Source organism: Bubalus kerabau, chromosome 1 (assembly GCF_029407905.1).
Source record: "Bubalus kerabau isolate K-KA32 ecotype Philippines breed swamp buffalo chromosome 1, PCC_UOA_SB_1v2, whole genome shotgun sequence".
NCBI classification, from domain to species: Eukaryota; Metazoa; Chordata; class Mammalia; order Artiodactyla; family Bovidae; genus Bubalus; species Bubalus kerabau.
This window is the reverse complement of record NC_073624.1, coordinates 124796955-124822913: the sequence shown is the minus strand read 5'-3', so window position 1 is coordinate 124822913 and position 25959 is coordinate 124796955. Positions and strand designations below refer to the sequence as shown.

The 25959-nt window shown below is 40.7% G+C and overlaps 1 protein-coding gene and 1 long non-coding RNA gene across 2 annotated transcripts; both read left to right on the top strand.

Annotated features, from left to right (window-relative positions):
* The first annotated feature begins 1271 nt into the window (after positions 1-1271).
* LOC129654515 (uncharacterized) lies at positions 1272-7139 on the top strand. Its single transcript, XM_055583857.1, has 3 exons — positions 1272-1454; positions 2466-3656; positions 7124-7139. Exons 2-3 carry the CDS (start codon positions 2713-2715, stop codon positions 7137-7139), a joined length of 960 nt encoding a protein of 319 aa, XP_055439832.1. The 5' UTR covers positions 1272-1454; positions 2466-2712.
* Positions 7140-21165: 14026 nt separating this feature from the next.
* LOC129641797 (uncharacterized) lies at positions 21166-25032 on the top strand. Its single transcript, XR_008709444.1, has 2 exons — positions 21166-21670; positions 24247-25032. It is a non-coding gene; the product is annotated as an uncharacterized LOC129641797 (long non-coding RNA).
* The last annotated feature ends 927 nt before the right edge of the window (positions 25033-25959 follow it).

Genomic DNA, 25959 nt, shown 5'->3' with positions numbered 1-25959 from the left:
AGCTGCTGCCATTCCAATTCCAACCCTGTGGCTTACCAGCAGATAAGCGGCTGCACCACTTACCTCCCCGAGCTTCAGTTTTCTTAGCTGTAAAATGGGTGTTATTACAGCGCCTTCCAACTGTTGTTGGGTTAAAGGAAGTAACACATATAAAGCACCAGCGTGAATGCTGGTATGTGGTAAGAACACCAAATTTGTTACATGTTAATATCAGCAAAAATGCTTCATCTCCACCACCACTGTTGCTTGTGTCATCCCATTTTGGACAAAGAGACCTACAGACAGCCTTTGAGACCCAATCTTTCATAAGTAGGGTGGCCTCTGGAACTAGCCTACACATGTTTACCCAAAAATATTCCAGATAAATCTACATGCTATTGTGATTATAAAATGCAAGTCCTTAAAAAAAAAAAAAAAAACTGAATTTGTGATCATGTGGCATTACACTATTTCCTCAAGTAATACTCTCATTTATTCAATAATTTGAGAAGTACTCACCAGGTTCCAGTCTCTGGGCTGGGCTCTGGGGACACAACAGAAAACAAGGGCTACTGCCACCTTTATGTCAGGTCAGTCACATTCCCAGACCATGTGCTCAGAGAGGCAGGACCCTGGGGTAATAAAACTCTTTTCCCACCCCTGAAACTCTATCTTCCTATCAGACCCCGAGCAGCCATGCCCACTGGCTCCTAAGACCATCTTTAATATCACTTTCTTTGCCTCAATATAGATTTGGATCCTTCCTCCAAGGACCCCCCCACATCCTAATAGGAGGAGAACTTTCTCCTCGAAATCTGCAGCTCACCCTTGAGAAAGTCAGTTCCTAGGCAGGTTGATAAGGAGTCTAGGGGTTCCCAAGGAGAGAGGGGTCTGGAATTCTCAAGGAGGAAGAAAAGACAAACTTTTTTTCTTTCTCCACATTCCTTAGGATTCAGATCAGATCAGATCAGTCTCTCAGTCGTGTCTGACTCTTTGCGACCCCATGAATCAAAGCACGCCAGGCCCTTAGGATTATATAACAATAATGTATCCTGCCTAAGGACAGTCTCTGGATTAAACCTTCTGTTATCTTAAAATGTAAATTATGGGAGTAGACCTGGTCTTTACAAGGATGTATCCTGACTGAGGACAGTGTTATCTTAAAATGTACATTATGGGAGTAGGTCTGATGAGGTCTTTACAACCTCCAGACATTCTTTGGATTATGTAACTTCATTGTTAACACTAGCAAGCGGGTAGTCTTTCTGCCCCCTTCTGATGCCTATGTCAGAAGCTTTCTCTCTCTCCTTTATACTTTAATAAAACTTTATTTCACAAAAGCTCTGAGTGATCAAGCCTCGTCTCTGGCCCCAGATTGAATTCTTCTCCTCCAGGGGCCAAGAATCCTGGTGTCTTCGCATGATTCAACAACAACCTTTCATCTTGGGGGCTCATCTGGGATCCTTCAGGACAAGGTAAGGATGCTTGGAGCTTTAGTTCTTTGTTCTCTTAGCGAACACGTTTTCTGCTGTGCTTTACTAACTCTACGGTGTGCTTGTGTGAATGAATGGCATGCCCTGCATGAAGCAAGTAAGGAGCCCTGCTCTGCGGTTCCACGGTGATCTCATATGGCTTATGGCAGAAACCTGTCGGGGGGTTATACCGACCTGCCAATGCCAAGAGCCACCCAATGTCTCCTTCGGGAACAGACGAGAAATGGGCAAAGCGTGTGGACCGAACTCTCCTTTCTCGGTCAAACTTTTTGGTCTCTTTGACCATTTCATAACTCCTTGGGAATTAGAAGTACTAACCTAATCTATTGGATCATAGACTTTCAAGGGACTTGTGATCTATACTGTTATTGTATACTAAGGCTTAGTTCCCAGACTTGGATTGGTAGTCAAGAAAGCGCCTAAGAATCGGAAGTTCGGAAGCTAGATGGAGCTCTAGCTCCAAGAACATCTCTGAGGTTAAAAGTTACTCAGATAGGGACTGCAATGGGTTTTTTTTTCTTTGGTAACACCGGCTCCTAGTGGATCAAAGGAGACTGTTATACTGGTGTGGTGATGCTTGGGAAGAACATTTCAGTCTTATGTTCGTGTCGGTCTTATTGTGGTCAGGAAATACTCAGGGTCGTGCACAGGCACTCAGGTGACAAATGTTTTCCCCAGCGGTCTTAGCTTGGGAGGCATTCCGGAAGGTTACTCTGATTGCACCCCGGGTGGCTTCAGAGGCAAGCATGGTTAAAGGTGAAGAGCTGGACGTCAAGTAGGGATGCTATCAAGTCTACCCCTGGTACATCCCCACCCCATCTCGGTGGTAGAAGCGGGAGGGACGAGGACTGCACCTGGGTTGGTAAGGGACAGACTAAGTCCAACCAGGAAGGAAAAGCTTTTGGTGTAACGTCTGTCTACACCCCCATCTTGAGCAGGGAGGGATGCCTCCGGTAGAAAAATGGCGCTGGTCGCTTTTTTTCTCTCTTACAGATGGGAGCTAACAATTCCAGCCTCACTCCTTTGAACTGTATCCTGAAAAACTGGGATAGATTTGATCCCCAGGGCTTAAAGAAGACACACCTGGTCTTCCTATGTGATACTGCATGGCCACGGTATCCATTGGAGGATGGCAAACGGTGGCCAGTTGGAGGGTCTCTTAAGTATAATACTGTTCTACAATTAGACCGGTTCTGTAAGGAACAAGGGATATGTGTTGCCCTTTTTATCTCTGCGAAATATGCCTGACTTATGTCCTAAGGGTATAGATTTGGGCATGAAACCGTCAGCTCCCTCCTGTCCTCTTACTTTGCCCCTGTACCTGGAAATCCAAACTGAGATTCAAACTGCCCGCATGGAGGTCCAAACAACTCCTGTCTCAGTACGACCTAAGACTACTCTGGTTTCAGTAGAAACTCAGACCATCGAAGTAAGAGATGAGATGGAGGACAGGAGACAAAGAGAAGAGAAAAAACAGGTTTCTCCAATCTATCCCTGGGATCATATGCACAGAGCAGCCAGAGAGACTGAGGAACAGCCACACAAGCTGTTGCCTCTTTATGAAACACCCACTGGGAGAAATAATCAGTCTGTGAGAGTTAATAAGCCTTTCTCTTATCAAGAAATACAAAGAATCAAGGAGGATCTTGGAGACTATTTAGAGGACCCAGAAAAATATATTAGAGCTTTTAAAGGTGTTACTCTGCTTTATGATCTCACTTGGAAGGATGTGATGTATATCTTGGGACAAACACTGACTCCCGAGTCAAAGATTCGAGTTTTGGGAAAAGCGGTTGTTTATGGAGATGAATGGCTTGGTAATGAATCAGTAGGGAAGAGGGAGAATGAGATGGCAGCCCTCCCCACTGGGAATCAGGCAGTCCCAACTATAGAACCAGACTGGGACTACAACACAGCTAAAGGAAGATGGGATCAGAGTCATTTTGTTAGATGTATTCTTGAAGGACTTAGGCAGGCACGTTCTAAGCCTTTAAACTATGGCAAATTGGCAGACATAGAACAGGAGGAGAAGGAAGCTCCTGGTAAATTCCTAGATAGACTGAGAGAAGCTCTTCGCAGATTCACTGAGATTGATCCCAAAAGTGAAGAGGGAAAAGTGATCTTAAAGGATAGATTTCTCACTCAGTTGGCTCCAGATATCCGCCGTAAGCTATTAAAACGGGTGTATGGACCATATCAGTCTTTAGATACTCTGTTACAACCGGCTCAGACAGTCTATTATGGTAGGGAATATGAGGAAAAGAAAGAGAGGGGAAAAAAAGAAAGGAAAAGGTGGAAGCCTTCGCCATGGCTATGAAAAACGTTCTTAAACAGCCTGAGAAAAATGCCCAGAGGGGCCCAGGTGAAAAGGGATGGGCTTGCTATTACTGTGGAAAGGAGGGGCATCTCAAGCGGGATTGCCCTCAGGCATCTAAGCCGCCCCTGGCTCCATGTCCGGTCTGCAAAGGACCACACTGGAAGAGAGACTGCCCCCAGAGGCGTAGGTCTCCAGGGTCGGACTCAAGACAATCAGGACTGAAGGTGCCCGGGGGTCCCCACACAAGCTCCTGTCCTAATTACACCTGAGGAACCCCGGGTATTAATAATTGTGTGTGTGAGTGTGTGGGGGCAATCTGTCGATTTCCTTTTAGATACTGGGGCAACTTATTCTGTGCTTACTGAAGCCCCTGGCCCACTTTCTTCCTGATCCGCTTCCTTATATAATGGGACTGTCTGGACGAGCCAAAAGGTATTATTTCAGTTATTCTTTATCTTGCAACTGGGATTCTGTGCTGTTTTCACACGAGTTTCTGATTGTGCCAGAATCTCCCTCACCCCTTTTGGGAAGGGATATACTGAGCAAGGTCCATGCCTCTGTTTTCATGAATATGGAGCCCTTCCTTTCTCTCCCTTTAGTTGAACAAAATGTAAATCCTAGAGTATGGGCTGATGGAAAATCTGTGGGTCGAGCACAAAATGCTATTCCTGTAGTTGTTAAGCTCAAAGACCCACACGTATTTCCACATAAAAAGCAGTATCCACTGAAACCTGGAGTTAAGGAAGGGTTAAAACCCATCATTGAAAATTTAAAGGAGCAGGGACTATTAATTCCCTGTAACAATCCTTGCAACACTCCTATTTGGGGTATAAAGAAATCGAATGGTAAATGGAGACTAGTTCAAGATTTACGAATAATAAATGAGGCTGTAGTTCCTTTACACCCTGTGGTGCCTAATCCTTATACTCTATTGTCTGAAATTCCTGAACAGGCCAAATATTTCTCAGTAATTGATTTAAAGGATGCCTTCTATTCAGTGCCTTTGGCGGAAGAAAGTCAATTTCTATTTGCCTTTGAAGACCCTATGCAGCCAGCTTCTCAGTTAACCTGGACAGTTTTGCCCCAGGGATTTCGTGACAGTCCTCACTTATTTGGACAAAGTTTGTCACGGGATCTGCAAAACTTTAATAGCTCTGAAGCGGTGGTGTTACAATATGTAGATGATATTTTGCTCTGTGCTGAGATAGAGGAAGCTTGTTCGTGAGCCTCAGAAGATTTCTTAAACTTTCTGGCAGGCTGTGGTTACAAGGCATCAAGAGAAAAGGCTCAGCTTTGTCAACAGTTGGTTAGATATCTGGGCCTAATCATATCAGAAGGGACTAGGGCCATAGGCCCTGAGAGGATTAAACCTATACTAAAGCATCCCCTACCTATGACTTTAAGACAATTGAGAGGATTTTGGGGAATCACAGGTTACTGTTGCATTTGGATTCTGGGTTACGGGGAACTTGCCTGGTCTTTATATAAACTTATAGCTGAAACTCAGCAGGCCCAAACCGACAAACTGGTTTGGTCTCCAGAAACTCAAAAGGCTTTTAAGATTCTTCAGACTGCTCTCCTGCAAGCTCCAGCTCTGAGCTTGCCCACAGGGTCAGAATTTAATTTGTTTGTCACTGAAAGAAAAGGTGTGGCATTGGGAGTTTTGACACAACCCCAAGGGCCTCACCAGCAACCTATTGCTTATCTAAGCAGAAAATTAGATGTAATTTCACGTGGGGGGCCCCATTACCTAAGAGTAATTGGGGCAGCGGCTTTATTAGCACCTGAAGCTTTAAAAATAATTAATGGACGAAATCTTACTGTACTGACTTCTCATGATGTAAGTGGAATATTAAATTCTAAGGTTAATATTTGGATGACAGGCAGTAGGCTTCTTAAGTATCAGTCATTGTTGTTAGAAGGACCAGTAACTAAGCTTAAAGTTTGTGGAAATTTAAATCCTGCCACTTTCCTTCCTGAGAAGGAAAACGAAACACCTGATCACGATTGTTCTCAATTCCTAACTTTAAACTATGCAGCTCGGGAGGATCTAAAGGATACCCCATTAGACAATCCTGACATGGAAATATTTACAGATGGCAGTTCTTTTGTTCGGGATGGAAAGCGTAAAGCAGGTTACGCCATGGTGACTGCTGAACAGGTTTTGGAAGCAAAATCTCTCCCCCAGGGAACCAGTACTCACTTAGTGGAGCTTGTGGCCCTGACCCGAGCTCTAGAGTTAAGCAAAGGGCAGTGGGTAAATATCTACACAGATTCTAAGTATGCTTATTTGACTTTACATGCTCATGCTGCAATATGGAAAGAGAGACAGTTTAAAACAGCAACAGGAGAACCTATTAAGCATTTCAGAGAGATCGAGAGTCTTTTAACTGCTATATATTGTCCTAAAGAAGTAGCTGTTATGCACTGCAAAGGGCACAGCAGGGATGGGAGTAAAATAGCCGACAAATGATTGCTCAAACTCCTGCTACTATTGCAGCTTCCTCCAGCTACTATTTGGGGCCCCTGGATCAGATATCCTCAATATGAGGATTAGGAGAATATGTTGCCTCACCAATTTAGGGACAAAGCCCCTCGTCAGCTCGGAAGCAGTTATGGAATGAAAACGAAGCCCCTTTTCCCTAGGCAATATAATTCTCCTAAAAGAAAAGGGGGGAATGAGAGAGTCAGTTCCTAGGCAGGTTGATAAGGAGTCTAGGGGTTCCCAAGGAGAGAGGGGTCTGGAATTCTCAAGGAGGAAGAAAGGACAAACTTTTTTTTCTTTCTCCACATTCCTTAGGGTTATATAACAATAATGTATCCTGCCTAAGGACAATCTCTGGATTAAACCTTCTGTTATCTTAAAATGTAAATTATGGGAGTAGACCTGGTCTTTACAAGGATGTATCCTGCCTGAAGACAGTGTTATCTTAAAATGTACATTATGGGAGTAGGTCTGATGAGGCCTTTACAACCTCCAGACATTCTTTGGATTATATAACTTCATTGTTAACACTAGCAAGCGGGTAGTCTTTCTGCCCCCTTCTGATGCCTATGTCAGAAGCTTTCTCTCTCTCCTTTATACTTTTATAAAACTTTATTACACAAAAGCTCTGAGCAATTAAGCCTCGTCTCTGGCCCCGGATTGAATTCTTCTCCTCCGGGGGCCAAGAATCCCGGTGTCTTCGTGTGATTCAACAACAACCTTTCACCCTTCCCTACTGATGCTTGCTCCATTAGATATTCCTCTTCTTCTGAAAAATGAGAAATTGAGATTATCTGCAGACCTGTTGGACCTACAATTGTTTCTCTTCTTACACTCTTCTCCTTTCAGAAAGGCAGACTCCTGAGGGTCCTGAGGTCATGTTCATTGCAGGGCCAAATACTCAGTGGACTGGAGGAAACCAGGAGAAAAAGGGCTTTCCAAGTGTCAGAGCCAAAGAAAGCTGGAACCAGCTATAGGGTGACATTACACCCTGAGTAACCAGACCATGCCACCAATTCAGCCAAAAAGTGATGATGACAAGGCAGTGTCAGAAAGTAATTGACATGGAGATTCTTGCCATGGAACCTCTGTCTCAGGGAAGGCATTCCCCACAAAGTCAATCTGCAAGGAACAATTGATAGAAAAGGAAATGGCAATCCATTTCAGTATCCTTGCCTGGAAAATCCCATGGACAGAGGGAGTCTGGTGGGCTACATTCCATGGGGTCACCAAAGAGTCAGACATGAGTTAGCAACTAAACAACAAAACAGTAAAGGGTCAGTGGTGCTTTTCATGTAGGAAACATACAAAGTGTTGACATCCATAGACCACCAGTTAATGCCCATCTTCAAGGCAGAATTTTCTGTCTGCTGTGTCTTAACAAAGCCATCTTCACTAGGCCCAAATCAATCCTGCTGTTCCTGGAGCTCTTGGCATCTCCCCTTTCCAACCGTAGGGTCAGAGGTACTAATTATCTCCTCCTGTGATGACTGATTGTTTGTGTGTATGTATACATATATGAGTGAGACCGCATGTGTGTGTGTCTGTGTGTGAAAGTCAGCATGTGTGCTTGTGTGTGTGAGAGAGAGAATGTGTTTGTGTGTGAGTGTATAAGAAAGAGAGTTTGTGTGTTTGTGAGTGTGCTTGTGTGTGTGAGATTAGAAAGAGTGTGTCTTTGTGTATGTATGTGTGAGAGAGAGAGAGTGCCCATGTGTGTCTGAGTCATGGACAAACATCCACCTAATCTCTCAACTGACCCTGAAACATTATATGACTCCGAATCTTCAAGGAACTGTCTCATTGCATTCTGGATCCCACTACTGAGTGCAGTGCAAAGTACCATGTTATTACCCAGTCAACGCTGAGCCTCAGGGTGGCTCTCCATCAGATTTACCTACTCTTCCTTCCCTGAAGATGGGTGAGCACAGCAGAGTCCTAGCAGCTGGCATGGCCTGCCGCACCTTGTAGGAGAGCTCAGCTGTGAAGAGCAAAGGTCTGAGGACCCTTCTTCCCACCTCTCCCTGCCAGCTGTTATGGTCATGGCTCTTGGCAGCAGCAGCCAGGCAGTCCCACCAGGTGGGCTCCCAGCCTCTGAAAAATTGCAGTGCTGTAAAGGAATCATATGTTTTGTAATTCACATGTCATAGTTGTGTCTACATTTAAATTACTGTGTTGTAACAAACTTACATCATCTTGTTATGATTTACAACCTACAAACTGCAACTAATTAAAAAGATACTCTGGTGAACTGAAGAAAGCCTTGTCACATGGTCCACATGTACATGGCAGGATTAAATTTATGCTTTCTCAGCAATGTGCATGGACACCCCAAGATGTGCTGTCCCAGAGTCCAGAGGGGTAGTTACCAGACATTTCAGGTCACTACTGGGCAGTTACACATGAAAAAAAGTGAAGGTCTTTTCCTTACTCAACAAGCATTTCCTTACCTATTCTGTATGTTCCCGAAACAGGCACACTCAGCATCATGCAGAATTGGGTGTCCTGAGAAGGTAGGAGATAGGAGGGCCCCAGGCTAAGCAGCTACAACCAGTCTCCTGTTGAAACTTCAAGGTAAGATACTAGCAGAAGCATCAGGTCCTGATTGGGTGGAGGACAAACCAAAAACAGCTTCCTAATTTTTGTAGTCAAAGGGATTTCCCAGCCCACACATGCAGAGAAGGTCTTCAGTCTGGGAAGGGACAAAGGAGAGAAGGGGGCACCAACCCATAATATGTCCTGCCAGCCCCGTAGAAACCTTTATGCTGAAATCGACTTTGGTTTAGATGGGCACACCCTCTAGGAAGAACCCAGAGTCAGACAAGATACAGGCACAAGCAAGATGACTGGCCAGAGACAACCCAGAAGACTGCCCCTGTATAAGCAAGCTAAGCACTCCTATTGGACACAACTCACTCCAAGTTCACCTGTCTGCTCTTCCACATAATAAGCACGTTATCTGCTTCGCAATCTGGGTCTCTTTGCTGAATTCTTTCTTTAAAGAAGACAAGACTGAGGTCCTACTTCCAGCTGTCTTGCAGCTAAAATCACTAAAACATGGACATTTGTCTCAAGGGCCTCCTAGACTAGCTCAAGAGACAAAACAAATACAGATACGATGATGTAAGTACAGAATTGCATGGAAATGACAGTAAATATAGTAAAAACTGAAAGCAGATTTTATTTTTAAAAAATGCTTCATGAAAAGATGTGAAGGAAGCTGTTTGCCCATATCACACCATGTGTGTGTGTGTGTGTGTGTGTGTGTGTGTGGCAGAGATACCAATCCAAATCACAGCTCTTTGCAAATGGGAAATTGCAGTTAATATCAGATGAGGAAGATCTCACAGCCTAGATTCAGAGGTAGGTCTTCCAGGTCTAAGATCTCTGTCCTTTACAGTGTACTAATTGTGTGTGTGTGTGTGTGTGTGTGTGTTATTAACTCAGCCATGTCTGACTCTTTGTGACCCCGTGGACTGTAGCCCACCAAACTCCTCTGTCCATGGGATTCTTCAGGCAAGAATACAGGAGTGTGTTGCCATTCCCTTCTCCAGGGGATCTTTTGTACCCAGGGATCGAATTTGGGTCTCCTATATTGTAGGCAGATTCTTTACCGACTGAGCCACCAGGGAAGCCCACCAATTTTATAGCTGTTAGAAATTTAGGTACTTGCTCTTCATTCTGTTTGTGAGGGGACAGTTTCAGCCTTCTTTGGCAGGATAGTTAGATTTATGGAATCCACATTTATTGGTCAAAGAGTGGGCAAAGCTGCACTTGTCAACTTGTGTGAACCAGTGTCTTTGTCCACTGGGCACACTGCAGCCCCGCTGCTTCATCTTCCACCTTCACCCTCTGGGGATGTCCTGGGAGAACAGCCATTTTGCCACTTTAGGCCATCTCCACAGTTTTCTTCTGCTCAAAGGAAACTCCCTCAGCTGGGTTTCATCATGTGTGTTCTACTTAGCCAACCACTGTCCTCCTATTTGCTCCCAGTCCTGACTGCTGCTCTGTCCCCTGGTCTACCCAGGGACATTTAGATGAACAAGGGCAGGGGCCATGCACTCAGCAGTGGATAGGAACATATGGGGAAGTTGGCTTATCCATCTGGATCTTGCTGGAAATTCTGTGACTCTTTCAGAATTTATGGTTGCAGGTGCCCTGTTTTTCCCTAATATTTTTCACCTTGAGATAGTTAAAACCTTTTTTTGCATCCAGGGGTTAAATAGAGGCTCCAATCAAAACTGTTCTTGCTGTGCAGACTTTCAACTGATTAGCTTTTACAGAAGCTTATATCCAAGGGGCAATTCAAGATGTCATGTTGGCATCAGGTCTGTGCTGGAAGCTGTCTCCTTTTCCCTTATGTGTGCAATAAAAACTTTTATACTAAGCATTCAGAAGCAGAAAAAATCAACTACCCATAATAGGAAATTAAGAGGAATTGCCATGGAATTGCCATCATAAATTAGATAGGCTGTCAGGAAAATATGACAGAATTGGCTGCTATAGAAAGGCTTATTTCTCTAAGCACATTTATTTTTCATGAGTTTTTATTATTCAATAGCTTTAGATTTAATCAACGTGCTTCCATCTGTCATATGTGGCCAAGGTCTTTTCCAGAGAAGAAGAGGGGGAGGCTCCCCCTCATGTTCTGCCTAAAATCATGAAGGAATTTGTAGAAGAATGTTTCAAGAAACCAAGAAAGCATTTGCCTCCAAGGAGCTGGTGCATAGGCAGTTGAATGAACTTCTCAATGAGCACAGATGAAATCTGAAAACTTACAGAAACTTGTAAGCTTGTCAGTACAAACACTTCTGTCAGACCTCTTCACCACGAGGTCTTAAAGTATACTTCGAGATACTTTAGACTTCTAGATTATTCCAGATACTTTAGATTTTAAAACATCACCAACAAAGTGTTAAACAAGGATCTAAAAAATCCTGCCAAGCCAAATAGTTTTCCCTGAGTGCATCAGGCTCCCCTCAACAAGGGCAAACTTGTGCCTAGAAGCCTGGAGAAGGAGGCAGTGGGAGGCAGAGGGAGGTCTTCTCTTGCCAGCCTTGACTGGACTCCTCCTGTTTTCCTGTCCTGCTTGGGAGACATGACTACAGGGACTGGGTATGCTATACTCAAGAAGGTTTTTCACCCCATCTTAAAGAAGATCTATCATTTCCGGGTCAGAAAAACGCTAAAGATGGGGAAATGGGTTATCAGAGCATAACTCTTCCTTTTTTGATGGAAGTTGTCTGAATTACTGAACTCATGGGAAGTGTTGTTCTCAAGTAATCTAACACCCTGACTTTCAAAGATCTGGAACATTTTTATAGGGCATTATACCTGGTGTTAATTGGGACAAAAAAAAAATGATAATGTTACCACTGCCCTTTTTTTACAGGGAAGAAGATATTTTAATATTCTCCTTTATTTTCCAGATGTATCAGAATCACTGTCTTTTTCAATCAATTTTTTATTGAAGTACAGTAGATTTATAATGTGTTAATTTCTGCTATAGGGCAAAGTGATTCAGTTATATCTGAAGATATATTTACATACATTCTTTTTAATATTCTTTTCCATCATGGTTTATCATAGGATATTGAATACAATTCCCTGTGTTGTTTATCCATCCTATATACAATAGTTTACATATGCTAATGCAAACCTCCCCCTCCATCCCTCTTCAAACCCCCTCCCACTTGGCAACCACAAGTCTGTTTGCCATTGCCTTTAAAGGGCTTTGGTACAGAAGAAAGTTTTAGATACAATTCCAGGGCTTGATAAAAGTAGGAAATGAGCTCCCCAGACCCCTGTATGTTGTAGCTCTCCCCACCTCATATTCAGTCTCATGCCTCTCTAACCTATTCCTGGCCTTGAATTTAAGTCTGGGAGAATTATCTGATAACAGTACAAAGAGTACAAGAATGAGAAGACCAGCTTATTAAGCAGGAGTTCCAGGTGTTAGTCTCAGCTATACTCATGACAGGCTTCCCAAGTCCTGGCTCAGAGATAGTGCATTTTGCAATTCTGGGATCTGTTCTGGGAGTTTTTAATGTTCCATGTACATAACTTTAAAGCCTGCCCTTGTATTGGGCCCTGTAAACAGACTTAGCCATTAATTCATCCACTCAACAAATATTTATTAAGCATCATTATGGGTTTTTTTTTAATCTGGGATTTTTTTAAATTATGAAAGTATAATAGCATATTTACAAGAGACTTTACAAATATAAGAAAAATGATATATATAGTTCTATTGTATATTACAATTATTTAAGTAGATAAATATTTTTAGCTGGAGTTTCAATATCATACTCTCAAAAATTAATAGAATGGGAGAGTTGGTCCTAAGATGGCGGAGGAATAGGACTGGGAGACCACTTTCTCCCACACAGTCATCAAAAGAACATTTAAATGCCGAGTAAGTTCCACAAAACAACTTCTGAATGCTGGCAGAGGACATTAGGCACCCAGAAAAGCAGCCCATTGTCTTCAAAAGGAGGTAGGAAAAAATATAAAAGACAAAAAAAGAGACAAAAGAGGTAGGGACGGAGCTCCATCCCAGGAAGGGAGTCTTAAAAAGAGAGGTTTCCAAACACCAGAAAACACTCTCATTGCTGAATCTATGGTGAGCCTTGGAGCCACAGAGGGCAGCATAACTGGGAGGAAAAATAAATACATAATTAAAACCCACAGATTACGTGCCCAACGGTAACTCCCCCAGCGAAGAAGCAGCGCAGACGCCTGCACCCGCCACCAGTAAGCGGGGGCTGAGCAGGGAGGCGCTGGATGCATTGCTTAGAGTAAGGACCAGGTCTGAATGCCCCAAGGGCAATCTGAGGGAACTAAATTGGGCTAGCAAACCAGACTGTGGGATAGCTACCACGCGAAAAGCCCTAACCTAATACAACGCCTGAGAAGGCAATGGCACCCCACTCCAGTACTCTTGCCTGGAGAATCCCATGGAAGGAGGAGCCTGGTAGGCTTCAGTCCATGGGGTCGCTAGGAGTCAGACATGACTGAGCTACTTCACTTTCACTTTTCACTTTCGTGCATTGGAGAAGGAAATGGCAACACACTCCAGTATTCTTTCCTAGACAATCCCAGGGACGGGGGAGCCTGGTGGGCTGCCGTCTATGGGGTCGCACAGAGTCAGACACAACTGAAGCAACTTAGCAGCAGCAACAGCAAGACACCGCCAGGCCTGCTCACAGAACAAAGGACTGAACAGATCTAGCCCACTTCAGACCATCCACCTCCGGTGTCAGGCAGCCAGAGTCAGAAGGGGGCAATTGCAGCCCCAGAGAACCATTATCTACCAAACTGCAAGCAGGCTTCTTTGCTAACTAAGACTTCTTGGGATTCTGGACTGTCAACATCCACCTGAGAAGGTGCTCTGGTTGTATATCCAGAAAACCGAGGGGCAGGGACGGGGGAGGCGATAAGTCGCAGTGACTGTGCTCACCAAACACCTCATCACCTGAGCTGCTCGGACCTGGGAAGGGCACAAAACGCAGGCCCAACCGAGTCTGTGCCTTTGGGGACTACTGGAGTGCCTGAGCCTGAGCGGCTTAAACCTGGGAGGTGCATGCAGCCCATGGCCAGCCTCAGACAGTTCCCGGTGAAGCAAACTAGAGCCTGAGCAGTGTGGGCAGGGAAGGTACACGCACCGTGAGTGGGGGCAGGCCCAGTGTGGCTGAGACACTGCGAGCACATGCCAGTGTTATTTGTTTGCAGCGTCCCTCCCTCCCCACAGCACGACTGAACAAGTGAGCCTAAAAAAGTGTCCACCACCGCCCCCCTTGTGTCAGGGCGGAAATCAGACACTGAAGAGACCAGCAAACAGAAGAAGCAAAAACAGAGGGAACCGCCTTGGAAGTGACAGGTGCAAGAGATTAAAACCCTGTAGTTAGTACCAACTACATAGGAAGGGGCCTAAAGATCTTGAAAAATATAAGCTGGACCAAGGAACTATCCGAAAATGAACTGACCCCACACTGCCCACAACACCAGAGAAAGTCCTAGATATATTTTTACTATTTTTACGATCATTCTTTTTTTTTAATTTTTTTAAATTTTAAGTCCTCTATTACTCTTTTAATTTTAATTTTTATAACCTATTATTACTTTGCAAAAAAAAAAGACCGTATTTTTTAAAGCAAACTTCATATATATATATATATATATATATATATATATATAGTTTTGTGGCTTTTTTTTCCTTCTCTTTAATATTGTATTTTTGAAAATCCAACCTCTACTCTAGATTTTTAATGTTTGCTTTTTGGTATTTGTTATCAATTTTGTACCTATAAGAACCCAATCTTCAGTACCCATTTTTACTTGGGAGCAAGATTATTGGCTTGATTGCTCTCTGCCCCTTTGGACTCTCCTTTTTCTCCACCAGGTCGCCTCTATCTCCTCCCTCCCCCTTCTCTTCTCTACCCAACTCTGTGAATCTCTTTGTGTGTTCCAGATGGTGGAGAACATTTAGGGAACTGATTACTGGCTGGATCTGTCTCTCTCATTTTGATTCCCCCCTTTATCCTCCAGGTCACCTCTGTCTCCTTCCTCCCTCTTCTCTTCTTTGTATAACTCCATGAAAATCTCTGAGTGGTCCAGACTGTGGAGTGCACATAGGGAAGTGATTGCTGGCTAGCTTGCTCTCTCCTTTTTTGATTCCACCTCATCTCATTTGGGTCACCTCTAACTCCCTCCTCCCTCTTCTCTTCTCCATGTAACTCTGTGAACCTCTCTGGGTGTCCCTCACTGTGGAGAAACTTTTCATCTTTAACCTAGATGTTTTATCAATGGTGCTGCATAGATGGAGAAGTCTTGAGACTACTGTAAAAATAAGACTGAAAACCAGAAGCAGGAGGCTTAAGTCCAAATCCTGAGAACACCAGAGAACTCCTGACTCCAGGGAACATTCATCAACAGGAGTTCATCAAACGCCTCCATACCTACACTGAAACCAAGCACCACCCAAGGGCCAACAAGTTCCAGAGCAAGACATACCACACAAATTCTCCAGCAACACAGGAACACAGCCCTGAGCTTCAATATACAGGCTGCCCAAAGTTACTCCAAACCCACTGACATCTCATAACTCATTACTGGACACTTTATTGCACTCCAGAGAGAAGAAATCCAGCTCCACCCACCAGAACATGGACACAAGCTTCCCTAACCAGGAAACCTTGACAAGCCACCCGGACAACCCCACCCACAGTGAGGAAACGCCACAATAAAGAGAACTCCACAAACTGCCAGAATACAGAAAGGCCACCCCAAACTCAGCAATATAAACAAGATGAAGAGACAGAGGAACACCCAGCAGTTAAAGGAACAGGATAAATGCCCACTAAACCAAACAAAATAGGAAGAGATAGGGAATCTACCTGATAAAGAATTCTGAATAATGATAGTGAAAATTATCCAAAATCTTGAAATCAAAATGGAATCACAAATAAATAGCCTGGAGACAAGGATCGAGAAGATGGAAGAAAGGTTTAACAAGGACCTAGAAATAAAAAAGAGCCAATATATAATGAATAATGCAATAAATGAGATAAAAAACACTATGGAGGCAACAAACAGTAGAATAATGGAGGCAGAAGATAGGATTAGTGAAGTAGAAGATAGAATGGTAGAAATAAATGAATCAGAGAGGAAAAAATAAAAACGAATTAAAAGAAATGAGGACAATCTCAGAGATCTCCAGGACAATATTAAATGCCCCAACATTTGAATCATGGAGTTCCAGAAGAGGAAAACAAAAAGAAAGACCATGAGAAAATACTTGAGGAGATAATAGTTGAAAACTTCCCTTAAAAAGGGAAGGAAATAATCACTCAAGCCCAAGAAACCCAGAGAGTCCCAAACAGGATAAACCCAAGGTGAAACACGCCAAGACACATATTAATCAAATTAATAAAGATCAAGCACAAAGAACAAATATTAAAAGCAGCAAGGGAAAAACGACAAATAACACACAAGGGGATTCCCATAAGGATAACAGCTGATCTTTCAATAGCAACTCTTCAGGCTGGGAGGGAATGGCAAGACATACTTAAAGTGATGAAAGAAAATATCCTACAGCCCAGATTACTGTACCCAGCAAGGATCTCATTCAAATATGAAGGAGAAATCAAAAGCTTTACAGAAAAGCAAAAGCTGAGAGAATTCAGCACCACAAAACCAGCTCTCCAACAAATGCTAAAGGATCTTCTCTAGGCAGAAAACACAGAAATGGTGTATAAACTCAAACCCAAAACAATAAAGTAAATGGCAACAGGATCATACTTATCAATAATTACCTTAAACATAAATAGGTTGAATGCCGCAACCAAAAGACAAAGACTGGCTGAATGGATACAAAAACAAGAGCCCTATATATGTTGTCCACAAGAGACCCACCTCGAAACAGGGGACACATACAGACTGAAAGTAAAGGGCTGGAAAAAGATATTCCATGCAACCAGAGACCAAAAGAAAGCATGAGTAGCAATACTCATATCAGATAAAATAGACTTTAAAACAAAGGCTGTGAAAAGAGACAAAGATGGACACTACATAATGATCAAAGGATCATCCAAGAAGAAGATATAACAATTATAAATATATATGCACCCAACATGGGAGCACCAGAATATGTAAGACAAATGCTAACAAGTATGAAAGGAGAAATTAACAATAACACAATAATAGTGGGAGACTTTAATACCCCACTCACACCTATGGATAGATAAACTAAACAGAAAATTAACAAGGAAACACAAACTTTAAATGATACAATAGACCAGTTAGACCTAATTGATATCTATAGGACATTTCACCCCAAAACAATGAATTTCACCTTTTTCTCAAGCGCACATGGAACCTTCTCCAGGATAGATCACATCCTGGGCCATAAATCTAGCCTTGGTAAATTCAAAAAAATTGAAATCATTCCAAGAATCTTTTCTGACCATAATGCAGTAAGATTAGATCTCAATTACAGGAGAAAAACTATTAAAAATTCCAACATATGGAGGCCCAAAACATGCTACTGAATAACCAACAAATCACAGAAGAAATCAGAAAGAAATGAAAATATGCATAGAAACGAATGAAAATGAAAACACAACAACCCAAAACCTGTGGGACACTGTAAAAGCAGTGCTAAGGGGAAAATTCATAGCAACACAGGCATACCTCAAGAAACAAGAAAAAAGTCAAATAAATAACCTAACTCTACATCTAAAGAAACTAGAAAAGGAAGAAATGAAGAACCCCAGGGTTAGTAGAAGGAAAGAAATCTTTAAAATTAGGGCAGAAATAAATGCAAAAGAAACAAAAGAAACCGTAGCAAAAATCAACAAAGCCAAGAGCTGGTTCTTTGAAAGGATAAATAAAATTGACAAACCATTAGCCAGACTCATCAAGAAACAAAAGGAGAAAAATCAAATCAATAAAATTAGAAATGAAAATGGAGAGATCACAACAGACAGCACAGAAATACAAAGGATCATAAGAGACTACTATCAGCAATTATATGCCAATAAAATGGACAACTTGGAAGAAATGGACAAATTCTTAGAAAAGTACAACTTTCCAAAATTGAACCAGGAAGAAATAGAAAATCTTAACAGACACATCACAAGCAAAGAAATTGAAACTGTAATCAGAAAACTTCCAGCAAACAAAAGCCCAGGTCCAGACGGCTTCATAGCTGAATTCTACCAAAAATTTAGAGAAGAGCTAACACCTATCCTACCCAAACTCTTCCAGAAAATTGCAGAGGAAGGTAAACTTCCAAACTCATTCTATGAGGCCACCATCACCCTAATACCAAAACCTGACAAAGATGCCACAAAAAAGAAAACTACAGGCCAATATCACTGATGAACATAGATGCAAGAATCCTTAACAAAATTCTAGCAATCAGAATCCAACAACACATTAAAAAGATCATACACCAGGACCAGGTGGGCTTTATCCCAGGGATGCAAGGATTCTCAGTATCCACAAATCAATCAATGTAATACACCACATTAACAATTTGAAAAATAAAAGCCATATGATTATCTCAATAGATGCAGAGAAAGCCTTTGACAAAATTCAACATCCATTTATGATAAAAACTCTCCAGAAAGCAGGAATAGAAGGAACATACCTCAACATAATAAAAGCTATATATGACAACCCACAGCAAACATTATCCTCAATGGTGAAAAATTGAAAGCATTTCCTCTAAAGTCAGGAACAAGACAAGGGTGCTCACTTTCACCACTACTATTCAACATAGGTTTGGAAGTTTTGGCCACAGCAATCAGAGCAGAAAAAGAAATAAAAGGAATCCAGATTGGAAAAGAAGAAATAAAACTCTCACTGTTTGCAGATGACATGATCCTCTATATAGAAAACCATAAAGACTCCACCAGAAAATTACTAGAACTAATCAATGAATATACTAAAGTTGCAGGATATAAAGTCAACACACAGAAATCCCTTGCATTCCCATACAATAATGATAAAATAGGAACAGAAATTAAGGAAACAATTCCATTCACCATTGCAATGAAAAGAATAAAATACTTAGGAATATATCTACCTAAAGAAACTAAAGACCTATATATAGAAAACTATAAAACACTGGTGAAAGAAATCAAAGAGGACACTAATAGATGAAGAAATATACCATGTTCATGGATAGGAAGAATCAATATAGTGAAAATGAGTATACTACCCAAAGAAATCTATAGATTCAATGCAATCCCTATCAAACTACCAACAGTATTTTTCACAGAGCTAGAACTAACAATTTCACAATTTGTATGGAAATACAAAAAACCTCGAATAGCCAAAGCAATCTTGAGAAAAAAGAATGGAACTGGAGGAATCAACCTTCCTGACTTAAGGCTCTACTACAAAGCCATAGTCATCAAGACAGTATGGTACTGGCACAAAGACAGAAATATAAATCAATGGAACAAAATAGAAAGCCCAGAGATAAATCCACGCACATATGGACACCTTATCTTTGACAAAGGAGGCAAGAATATACAATGGAGAAAAGACAATCTCTTTAACAAGTGGTGCTGGGAAAACTGGTAAACCACTTGTAAAAGAATGAAATTAGAACGCTGTCTAACACCATACACAAAAATAAACTCAAAATGGATTAAAGATCTAAACATAAGACCAGAAACTATAAAACTCCTAGAGGAGAACACAGGCAAAACACTCTCCAACATAAATCACAGCAGGATCCTCTATGACCCACCTCCCAGAATATTGGAAATAAAAGCAAAAATAAACAAATGGGACCCAATTAAATCAAAAGCTTCTGCACAACAGAGGAAACTATAAGCAAGGTGAAAAGACAGCCTTCAGAATGGGAGAAAATAATAGCAAATGAAGCAACTGACAAACAACTAATCTCAAGAATATACAAGCAACTCCTACAGCTTAATTCCAGAAAAATAAATGACCCAATCAAAAAATGGGCCAAAGAACTAAATAGACATTTCTCCAAAGAAGACATACAGATGGCTAACAAACACATGAAAAGATGTTCAACATCACTCATTATCAGAGAAATGCAAATCAAAACCACTATGAGGTACCATTTCATGCCAATCAGAATGGCTGCGATCCAAAAGTCTGCAAGCAATAAATGCTGGAGAGGGTGTGGAGAAAAGGGAACCCTCTTACACTGTTGGTGGGAATGCAAACTAGTACAGCCACTATGGGGAACAGTGTGGAGATTCCTTAAAAAACTGGAAATAGAACTGCCTTATGATCCAGTAGTCCCACTGCTGGGCATACACACCAAGGAAACCAGAATTGAAAGAGACACGTGTACTCCAATGTTCATCGCAGCCCTGTTTATAATAGCCAGGACATGGAAGCAACCTAGATGTCCATCAGCAGATGAATGGATAAGAAAGCTGTGGTACATATACACAATGGAGTGTTACTCAGCCATTAAAAAGAATATATTTGAATCAGTTCTAATAAGGTGGATGAAACTGGAGCCTATTATACAGAGTGAAGTAAGCCAGAAAGAAAAACACCAATACAGTAAACTAATGCGTATATATGGAATTTAGAAAGATGGTAACGATAACCCTGTATGTGAGACAGCAAAAGAGACACAGATGTATAGAACAGTCTTTTGGACTCTGTGGGAGAGAGCGAGGGTGGGATGATTTGGGAGAATGCCATTGAAACATGTATAATATCATATAAGGAACGAATTGCCAGTCCAGGTTCAATGAAGGATACAGGATGCTTGGGGCTGGTGCACTTGGATGACCCAGAGGGATGGTACTGGGAGGGTGGTGGGAGGGGGGTTCAGGATGGGGAACATGTGTACACCCATGGCGGATTCATGCCAATGTATGGCAAAACCAATACAATATTGTAAAGTAAAAAAATAAAATAAAAATACTTTTGTTATTAAAAAGAAAAGGAAAAAAAATTAAGAGAATGAATAGGCAGAAGGATATTGAAATCATAGAGTCTGTTCTCTTACCACTGTGAAATTATGTTAGAAATCAATATCAAGAGATATTTGAAAATAATCCAGGTATTTTCAAGAGCAATGTGACAATTACCAAGAGAGATTTTGACTTAGCCACTGAAAGCCTCAATGAAGTAAAAGATTGAAAAACACAAGAGGGTGATTGCAGAGAAGAAAGTATTTAAATGAGAAATTAATATCAAAATGAGAAATTAATATAAAAGATACTTTGGAGGAAAAAACAATACTTGTACTTTTGTATTTTTCAAAAATTTCCAAGATAATTCTAATGTGTATTTGGATTTTGGAAAGTGATTACAGGCTTTTCTATTAAATGGTAGTTTTAATGACATAGAATCCTGTTACTTTCTGTTGACCAATCATGATACAATGGTATTAAGTGAATAATAGCTGAATAATCACAATGATAAAATATCTTAATCAGTTTTCACAGTAAATAGCCAGACAATAATTAAAAGATAATTACAATTGCAAGCCATAATGAAAACATGATTTACCTAACATTATAAAATAATAAAATAATTACATACAGTTTTAGTGGATTAAGTAGAGTGATGTAGTAAGTGGAAGTACATACATGTACATGTTTTCATCAGTCCAGCCAGTCTATGTCTTTTGGTAGGGGCATTTAATCCACTTACATTTAAGATAATCATTGATATGGATGATCCTATTACCATTTTCTTAATTGTTCTGGGTTTATCTTGTGTAGATCTGTTCCTTTTCTTGTGTTTCCTGCATAGAGAAGTTCCTTTAGTATTTGTTAAAAAGTTGTTTTGGTGGTGCTGAATTCTCTTAACTTTTGCTTGTCTGGGAAGATTTTGATTTCTCCATCAAATCTGAATGAGAATCTTGCTGGTGGAGTATTCTTGGTTGTAAGTTCTTCCTTTTCATCACTTTAAATACATCATGCTACTCCCTTTGGTCTTATAGAGTTTCTGTTGAGAAATCAGTTGATAACCTTATGGGAGTTCCTTTGTGTTTTATTTGATGATTTCCCCTTGTTGCTTTTAATATTTTATTTTTGTCTTTAATTTTTGTCAGTTTGATTACGAATGTCTCAGTGTGTTTCTCCTTGGGTTTATCCTCCCTGGCACTCTCTGTACTTTCTGGACTTGGTTGACTCTTTCCTTTCCCATGTTAGGGAAGTTTTCAGCTATTATCTCTTCAAATGTTTTCTCAGGTCCCTTCTGTCTCTCTTTTCCTTCCAGGATCCCTATGATGCAAATGTGGTATATTTAATGTTATCCCAGAGGTCTCTTATGCAGTCTTCGTTTTTGTTTTTTGTTTTCTTTATTTTTCCTATGTTCTATTTTTCAGCAGTGATTTCCATTCTGTCTTCCAGGTCACTTATCCATTCTTCTGCCTCAGTCTGCTATTAAATTTTTCTAGTGTATCATTCACCTGTTTTTGTTTGTTTGTTTGTTTTGTTTTGTTGTTGTTTGTGTTCTTTAGTTCTTCTAGGTCTTTGGTAAACATTTCTTGCATCTTCTCCATTTTTTTTTTTTTCTGAGTTTCTGGATTATCTTCACCATCAATATTCTGAATTCTTTTTCTGGAAGGTTGCCTATCTATACTTCATTTAGTTATTTTTCTGGAGTTTTATCTTGTCCCTTCATCTAGGACATAAGTCTCTACTTTTTCATTCTGATTAACTTTTTGTGATATGGTTTTCATTCTAGCTGCTGTGGGAGTGTAGTTCTTGCTTCTTCTGCCTATCTCTGGTGAATGGAAGCTAAGAGGCTTGTGTAAGCTTCCTGCTGAGTCTGGTTTAAAAGAAAAGGATTTACTAGAGTATGTGAGAGCCTTACAGACAGTGCCTCTGGGAATGAGACCCCCCACCCAAGGGCAGCTCCAGCAAAGCCCTACCTCTTTTCCTGGTAGCAGCACATGTAGTGAGTTCTAGGGCACACTCATGCTGATGGAGCATGGGTCAGATCCATGCTCCAGGAGCTGCTCCAGAAGGGGAGCCTCCGCTGACCCACTGGCCATGTAGTGGTGGAGCCCACATGCCTCTCTCTCTTGCCAAGCCCATCTCCAGCCCCCACCTTCCCCCGGCTTGTTTAATGGCAGGGCCTGGATCTCACACCCACTTACCAGCTATAAAGGAGGCTGGGAAGTTGAGTCTTGAGTTTTACTTTGGAAAAGTGGGACTATGAAATTTTCCTTGAAATAGAAGAGATATATAAGAGATGCTTAGCAATAAATAAATCAGACAAATGTACATGAAAATGCTTTGGAATATCTTTCATCAAGAGGTGCTCATCCATTTTCTTTGGAATTCAATTGGGAAGATAGAGAAATTGTGACACAGTCTATAACTTTTAAAAAATTGCTATAAAAATACATTGCAAAAAAAATATCAAACAGAACAGAATTATAAAAAGTGAAAAAAAAAAAACCTACCTATTTCCTATTCCACCATTGCCATTCCCACTCTTAACAGTTTTGTCTTTTCTATTATACACATCTGTATGCATATACATACATATATATGTATATATACTTTTTTTTACTCAAATGGAATTATTATAACATACCATTTTGCAACTTACTTTATTCATTTAACAACGTATCATGGAAATATTTTTATGTCATTAAGTATAGCTTTACCTTATCTTTAAAATATTTCATTATGAAAAGTTTCAAAAACAAGTGAAAGTGGAGAGAATAGTATAATGAATTAAAATTCAACATGATCAGCTTTGATTCATCTATATCATCACCCATTCTACCATCCCTGGAATATTTTAAAGCAAATTCCAGGCATCGACTCTTTTTGATAGGTATCTCTTTTCATCAGTAGATATCTCTAAGACAGGGGTTGGTTGGCAAAGGTCAGATGAGGTCTCTGTAGTAACAACTCAGCTCTGCCATGGTAGCACACAAGTAGCGATAGACAAACGGGGCTAACTGAGTTGCAATAAGCTTTACTTACACAACAAGCAGTGGCCAGAGTGGCCAACAGGGCTTAGTGTGCCAACCTCTGCTGTGAAAGAAAAGAACTTTTTCCTTTAACTCATGATATTTCTCTTTAATACTATTTTTTAAAGTTAGTCAAGATCTTTCTTTAATGTCATTAGATCTAAAAATGTTAGCAATTTATTAATAGCCAATATGCTCAATGTTTTCTTTTCCTGATCTTATTACAATCTTGTTTATAGTTTATTTAAATCAGAATCAAAATAAGAATAATTGCTTGGAATTGGAATTGCTCTAATCTTCTAAGTCTCTTTTATCCCACATATTTCTCTCCATCTCTTCCTTCACACTTAAAATATTTTTTGAAGAAACAGGATCTCATTTATAAAGTCTTACACAGCCTCAGATTTGTTGATTATGTCTCTGTCATATCATTCAGTATGTTCCTCTGTCCCTGGTGGTTCTGTAAACCAGTTATAGGATCTAGAGTCTTGACCAGATTTAGGTTAATTTTTTTCTTTCTTGGCAGGATTACTACTTTAGGAGGTACCTGATGTCTGCTAATCTCTCTCTGCAATGCCATCAACCACTAATTGTCATTGCCTGATGATATCTTACTTACAAGGAGTAAGTAAGATGCCTACTCCTTGGAAGGAAAGTTATGACCAACCTAGACAGCATATTAAAAAGTAGAGACATTACTTTGTCAGCAAAGGTCCATCTAGTCAAGGCTATGGTTTTTCCAGTAGTCATGTATGAATGTGAGAGTTGTACTATAAAGAAGGCTGAGTGCCAAAGAATTGATGCTTTTGAACTGTGGTGTTGGAGGAGACTTTTAAGAGTCCCTTGGACTGCAAGGAGATCCAACCAGTCCATCCTAAAGGAGATAAGTCCTGGGTGTTCATTGGAAGTACTGATGTTGAAGCTGAAACTCCAATACTTTGGCCACCTGATGTGAAGAGCTGACTCATTTGAAAAGACCCTGATGCTGGGAAAGATTGAGGGCAGGAGGAGAAGGGGACGACAGAGGATGAGATGGTTGGATGGCATTACCAACTCAACGGACATGGGTTTGGGTGGACTCCAGCAGTTGGTCATGGACAGGAAAGCCTGGTGTGCTGCAGTTCATGGGGTGGCAAAGAGTCGGACACAACTGAGCAACTGAACTGAACTAATGATATCTTAAGTTTGCTATTTCTTCTTCATTTAACAGTTAACTTCCTTTAAAGAGAAATTTTTCTTTATCTGTTTTTGGTTGCCCTGAGATACAAAAAAAATAAAAAATAAAAAATAAACTTCTGATTATTTTCTTTAATTCACTGTTTTTTCTTTTTTAAAATGAGATGGTTCTCTGAAATGCTCTAAGGATATCCAATGGAGGTTTTCATTTTTTGTTTCATTGTGAACCTTTGCATGTAAACATTGCATTGATTATCCTTATTGATGCTAAAAGCATCCCATCTTTGGTCAAGGAGAACTTACTCAGGTAACTGTTCAGTCTTTTGACATCATTCTGGTAGTATTTAATGGCTCCTTTTCTTTCTGGCTTGACAAAGTTTCCAGGTTTTTTTGTGTCCCAAACTTGGAAGCAACCATTTCTCCAAAGAGTCCTGGTTCCTTTAGTGGCAAGTGACATATAGAAAACATAATCTAGGTTGTGGGGGTGTTTATTGCTACTGGGTTGGTCATTGTTTCTAGGCATTTTTTGGTGGATGGAGCTAAAAAATAACTGTTGCTTTGAAGACAAAATACATCATGAGTTCATATTAATATTTCCAATTCAACTGCAGTTCTATGAGGTTTTAACATAACCTCATCAATTTTACATTGTATTTCTTTTCAACCATAACAAAAATCTCAATTCTCAAATAATCACTTTTCCTACAATAACACACACAAAAGTCTCCAAATAACAACATCAACACTCTTATCAGCAATATGATTACTAAAAACAGTTTCATAACTTTAGGGTTTGCTCATTTGGTTGGGTGGTTTGGTTTATTTTGGTTTACATGCTAAGGATATACCCCAACATGGGACATACAGTTAAATAATTCTGTTTTAAAGTCAATTAAAGGGATTTCCCTGGTGGCCCAGTGGTTAAGAATCAATCTTGCAATGGAGGGATATGAGTTTGATCACTGATTAGGGAACTAACATCCCACATGCGAAGCAGCAACTGAGCCCATGCACCACAACCACTAAGCCTGTGCCCGACAACTAGAGAGTCAGTGTATGGCAA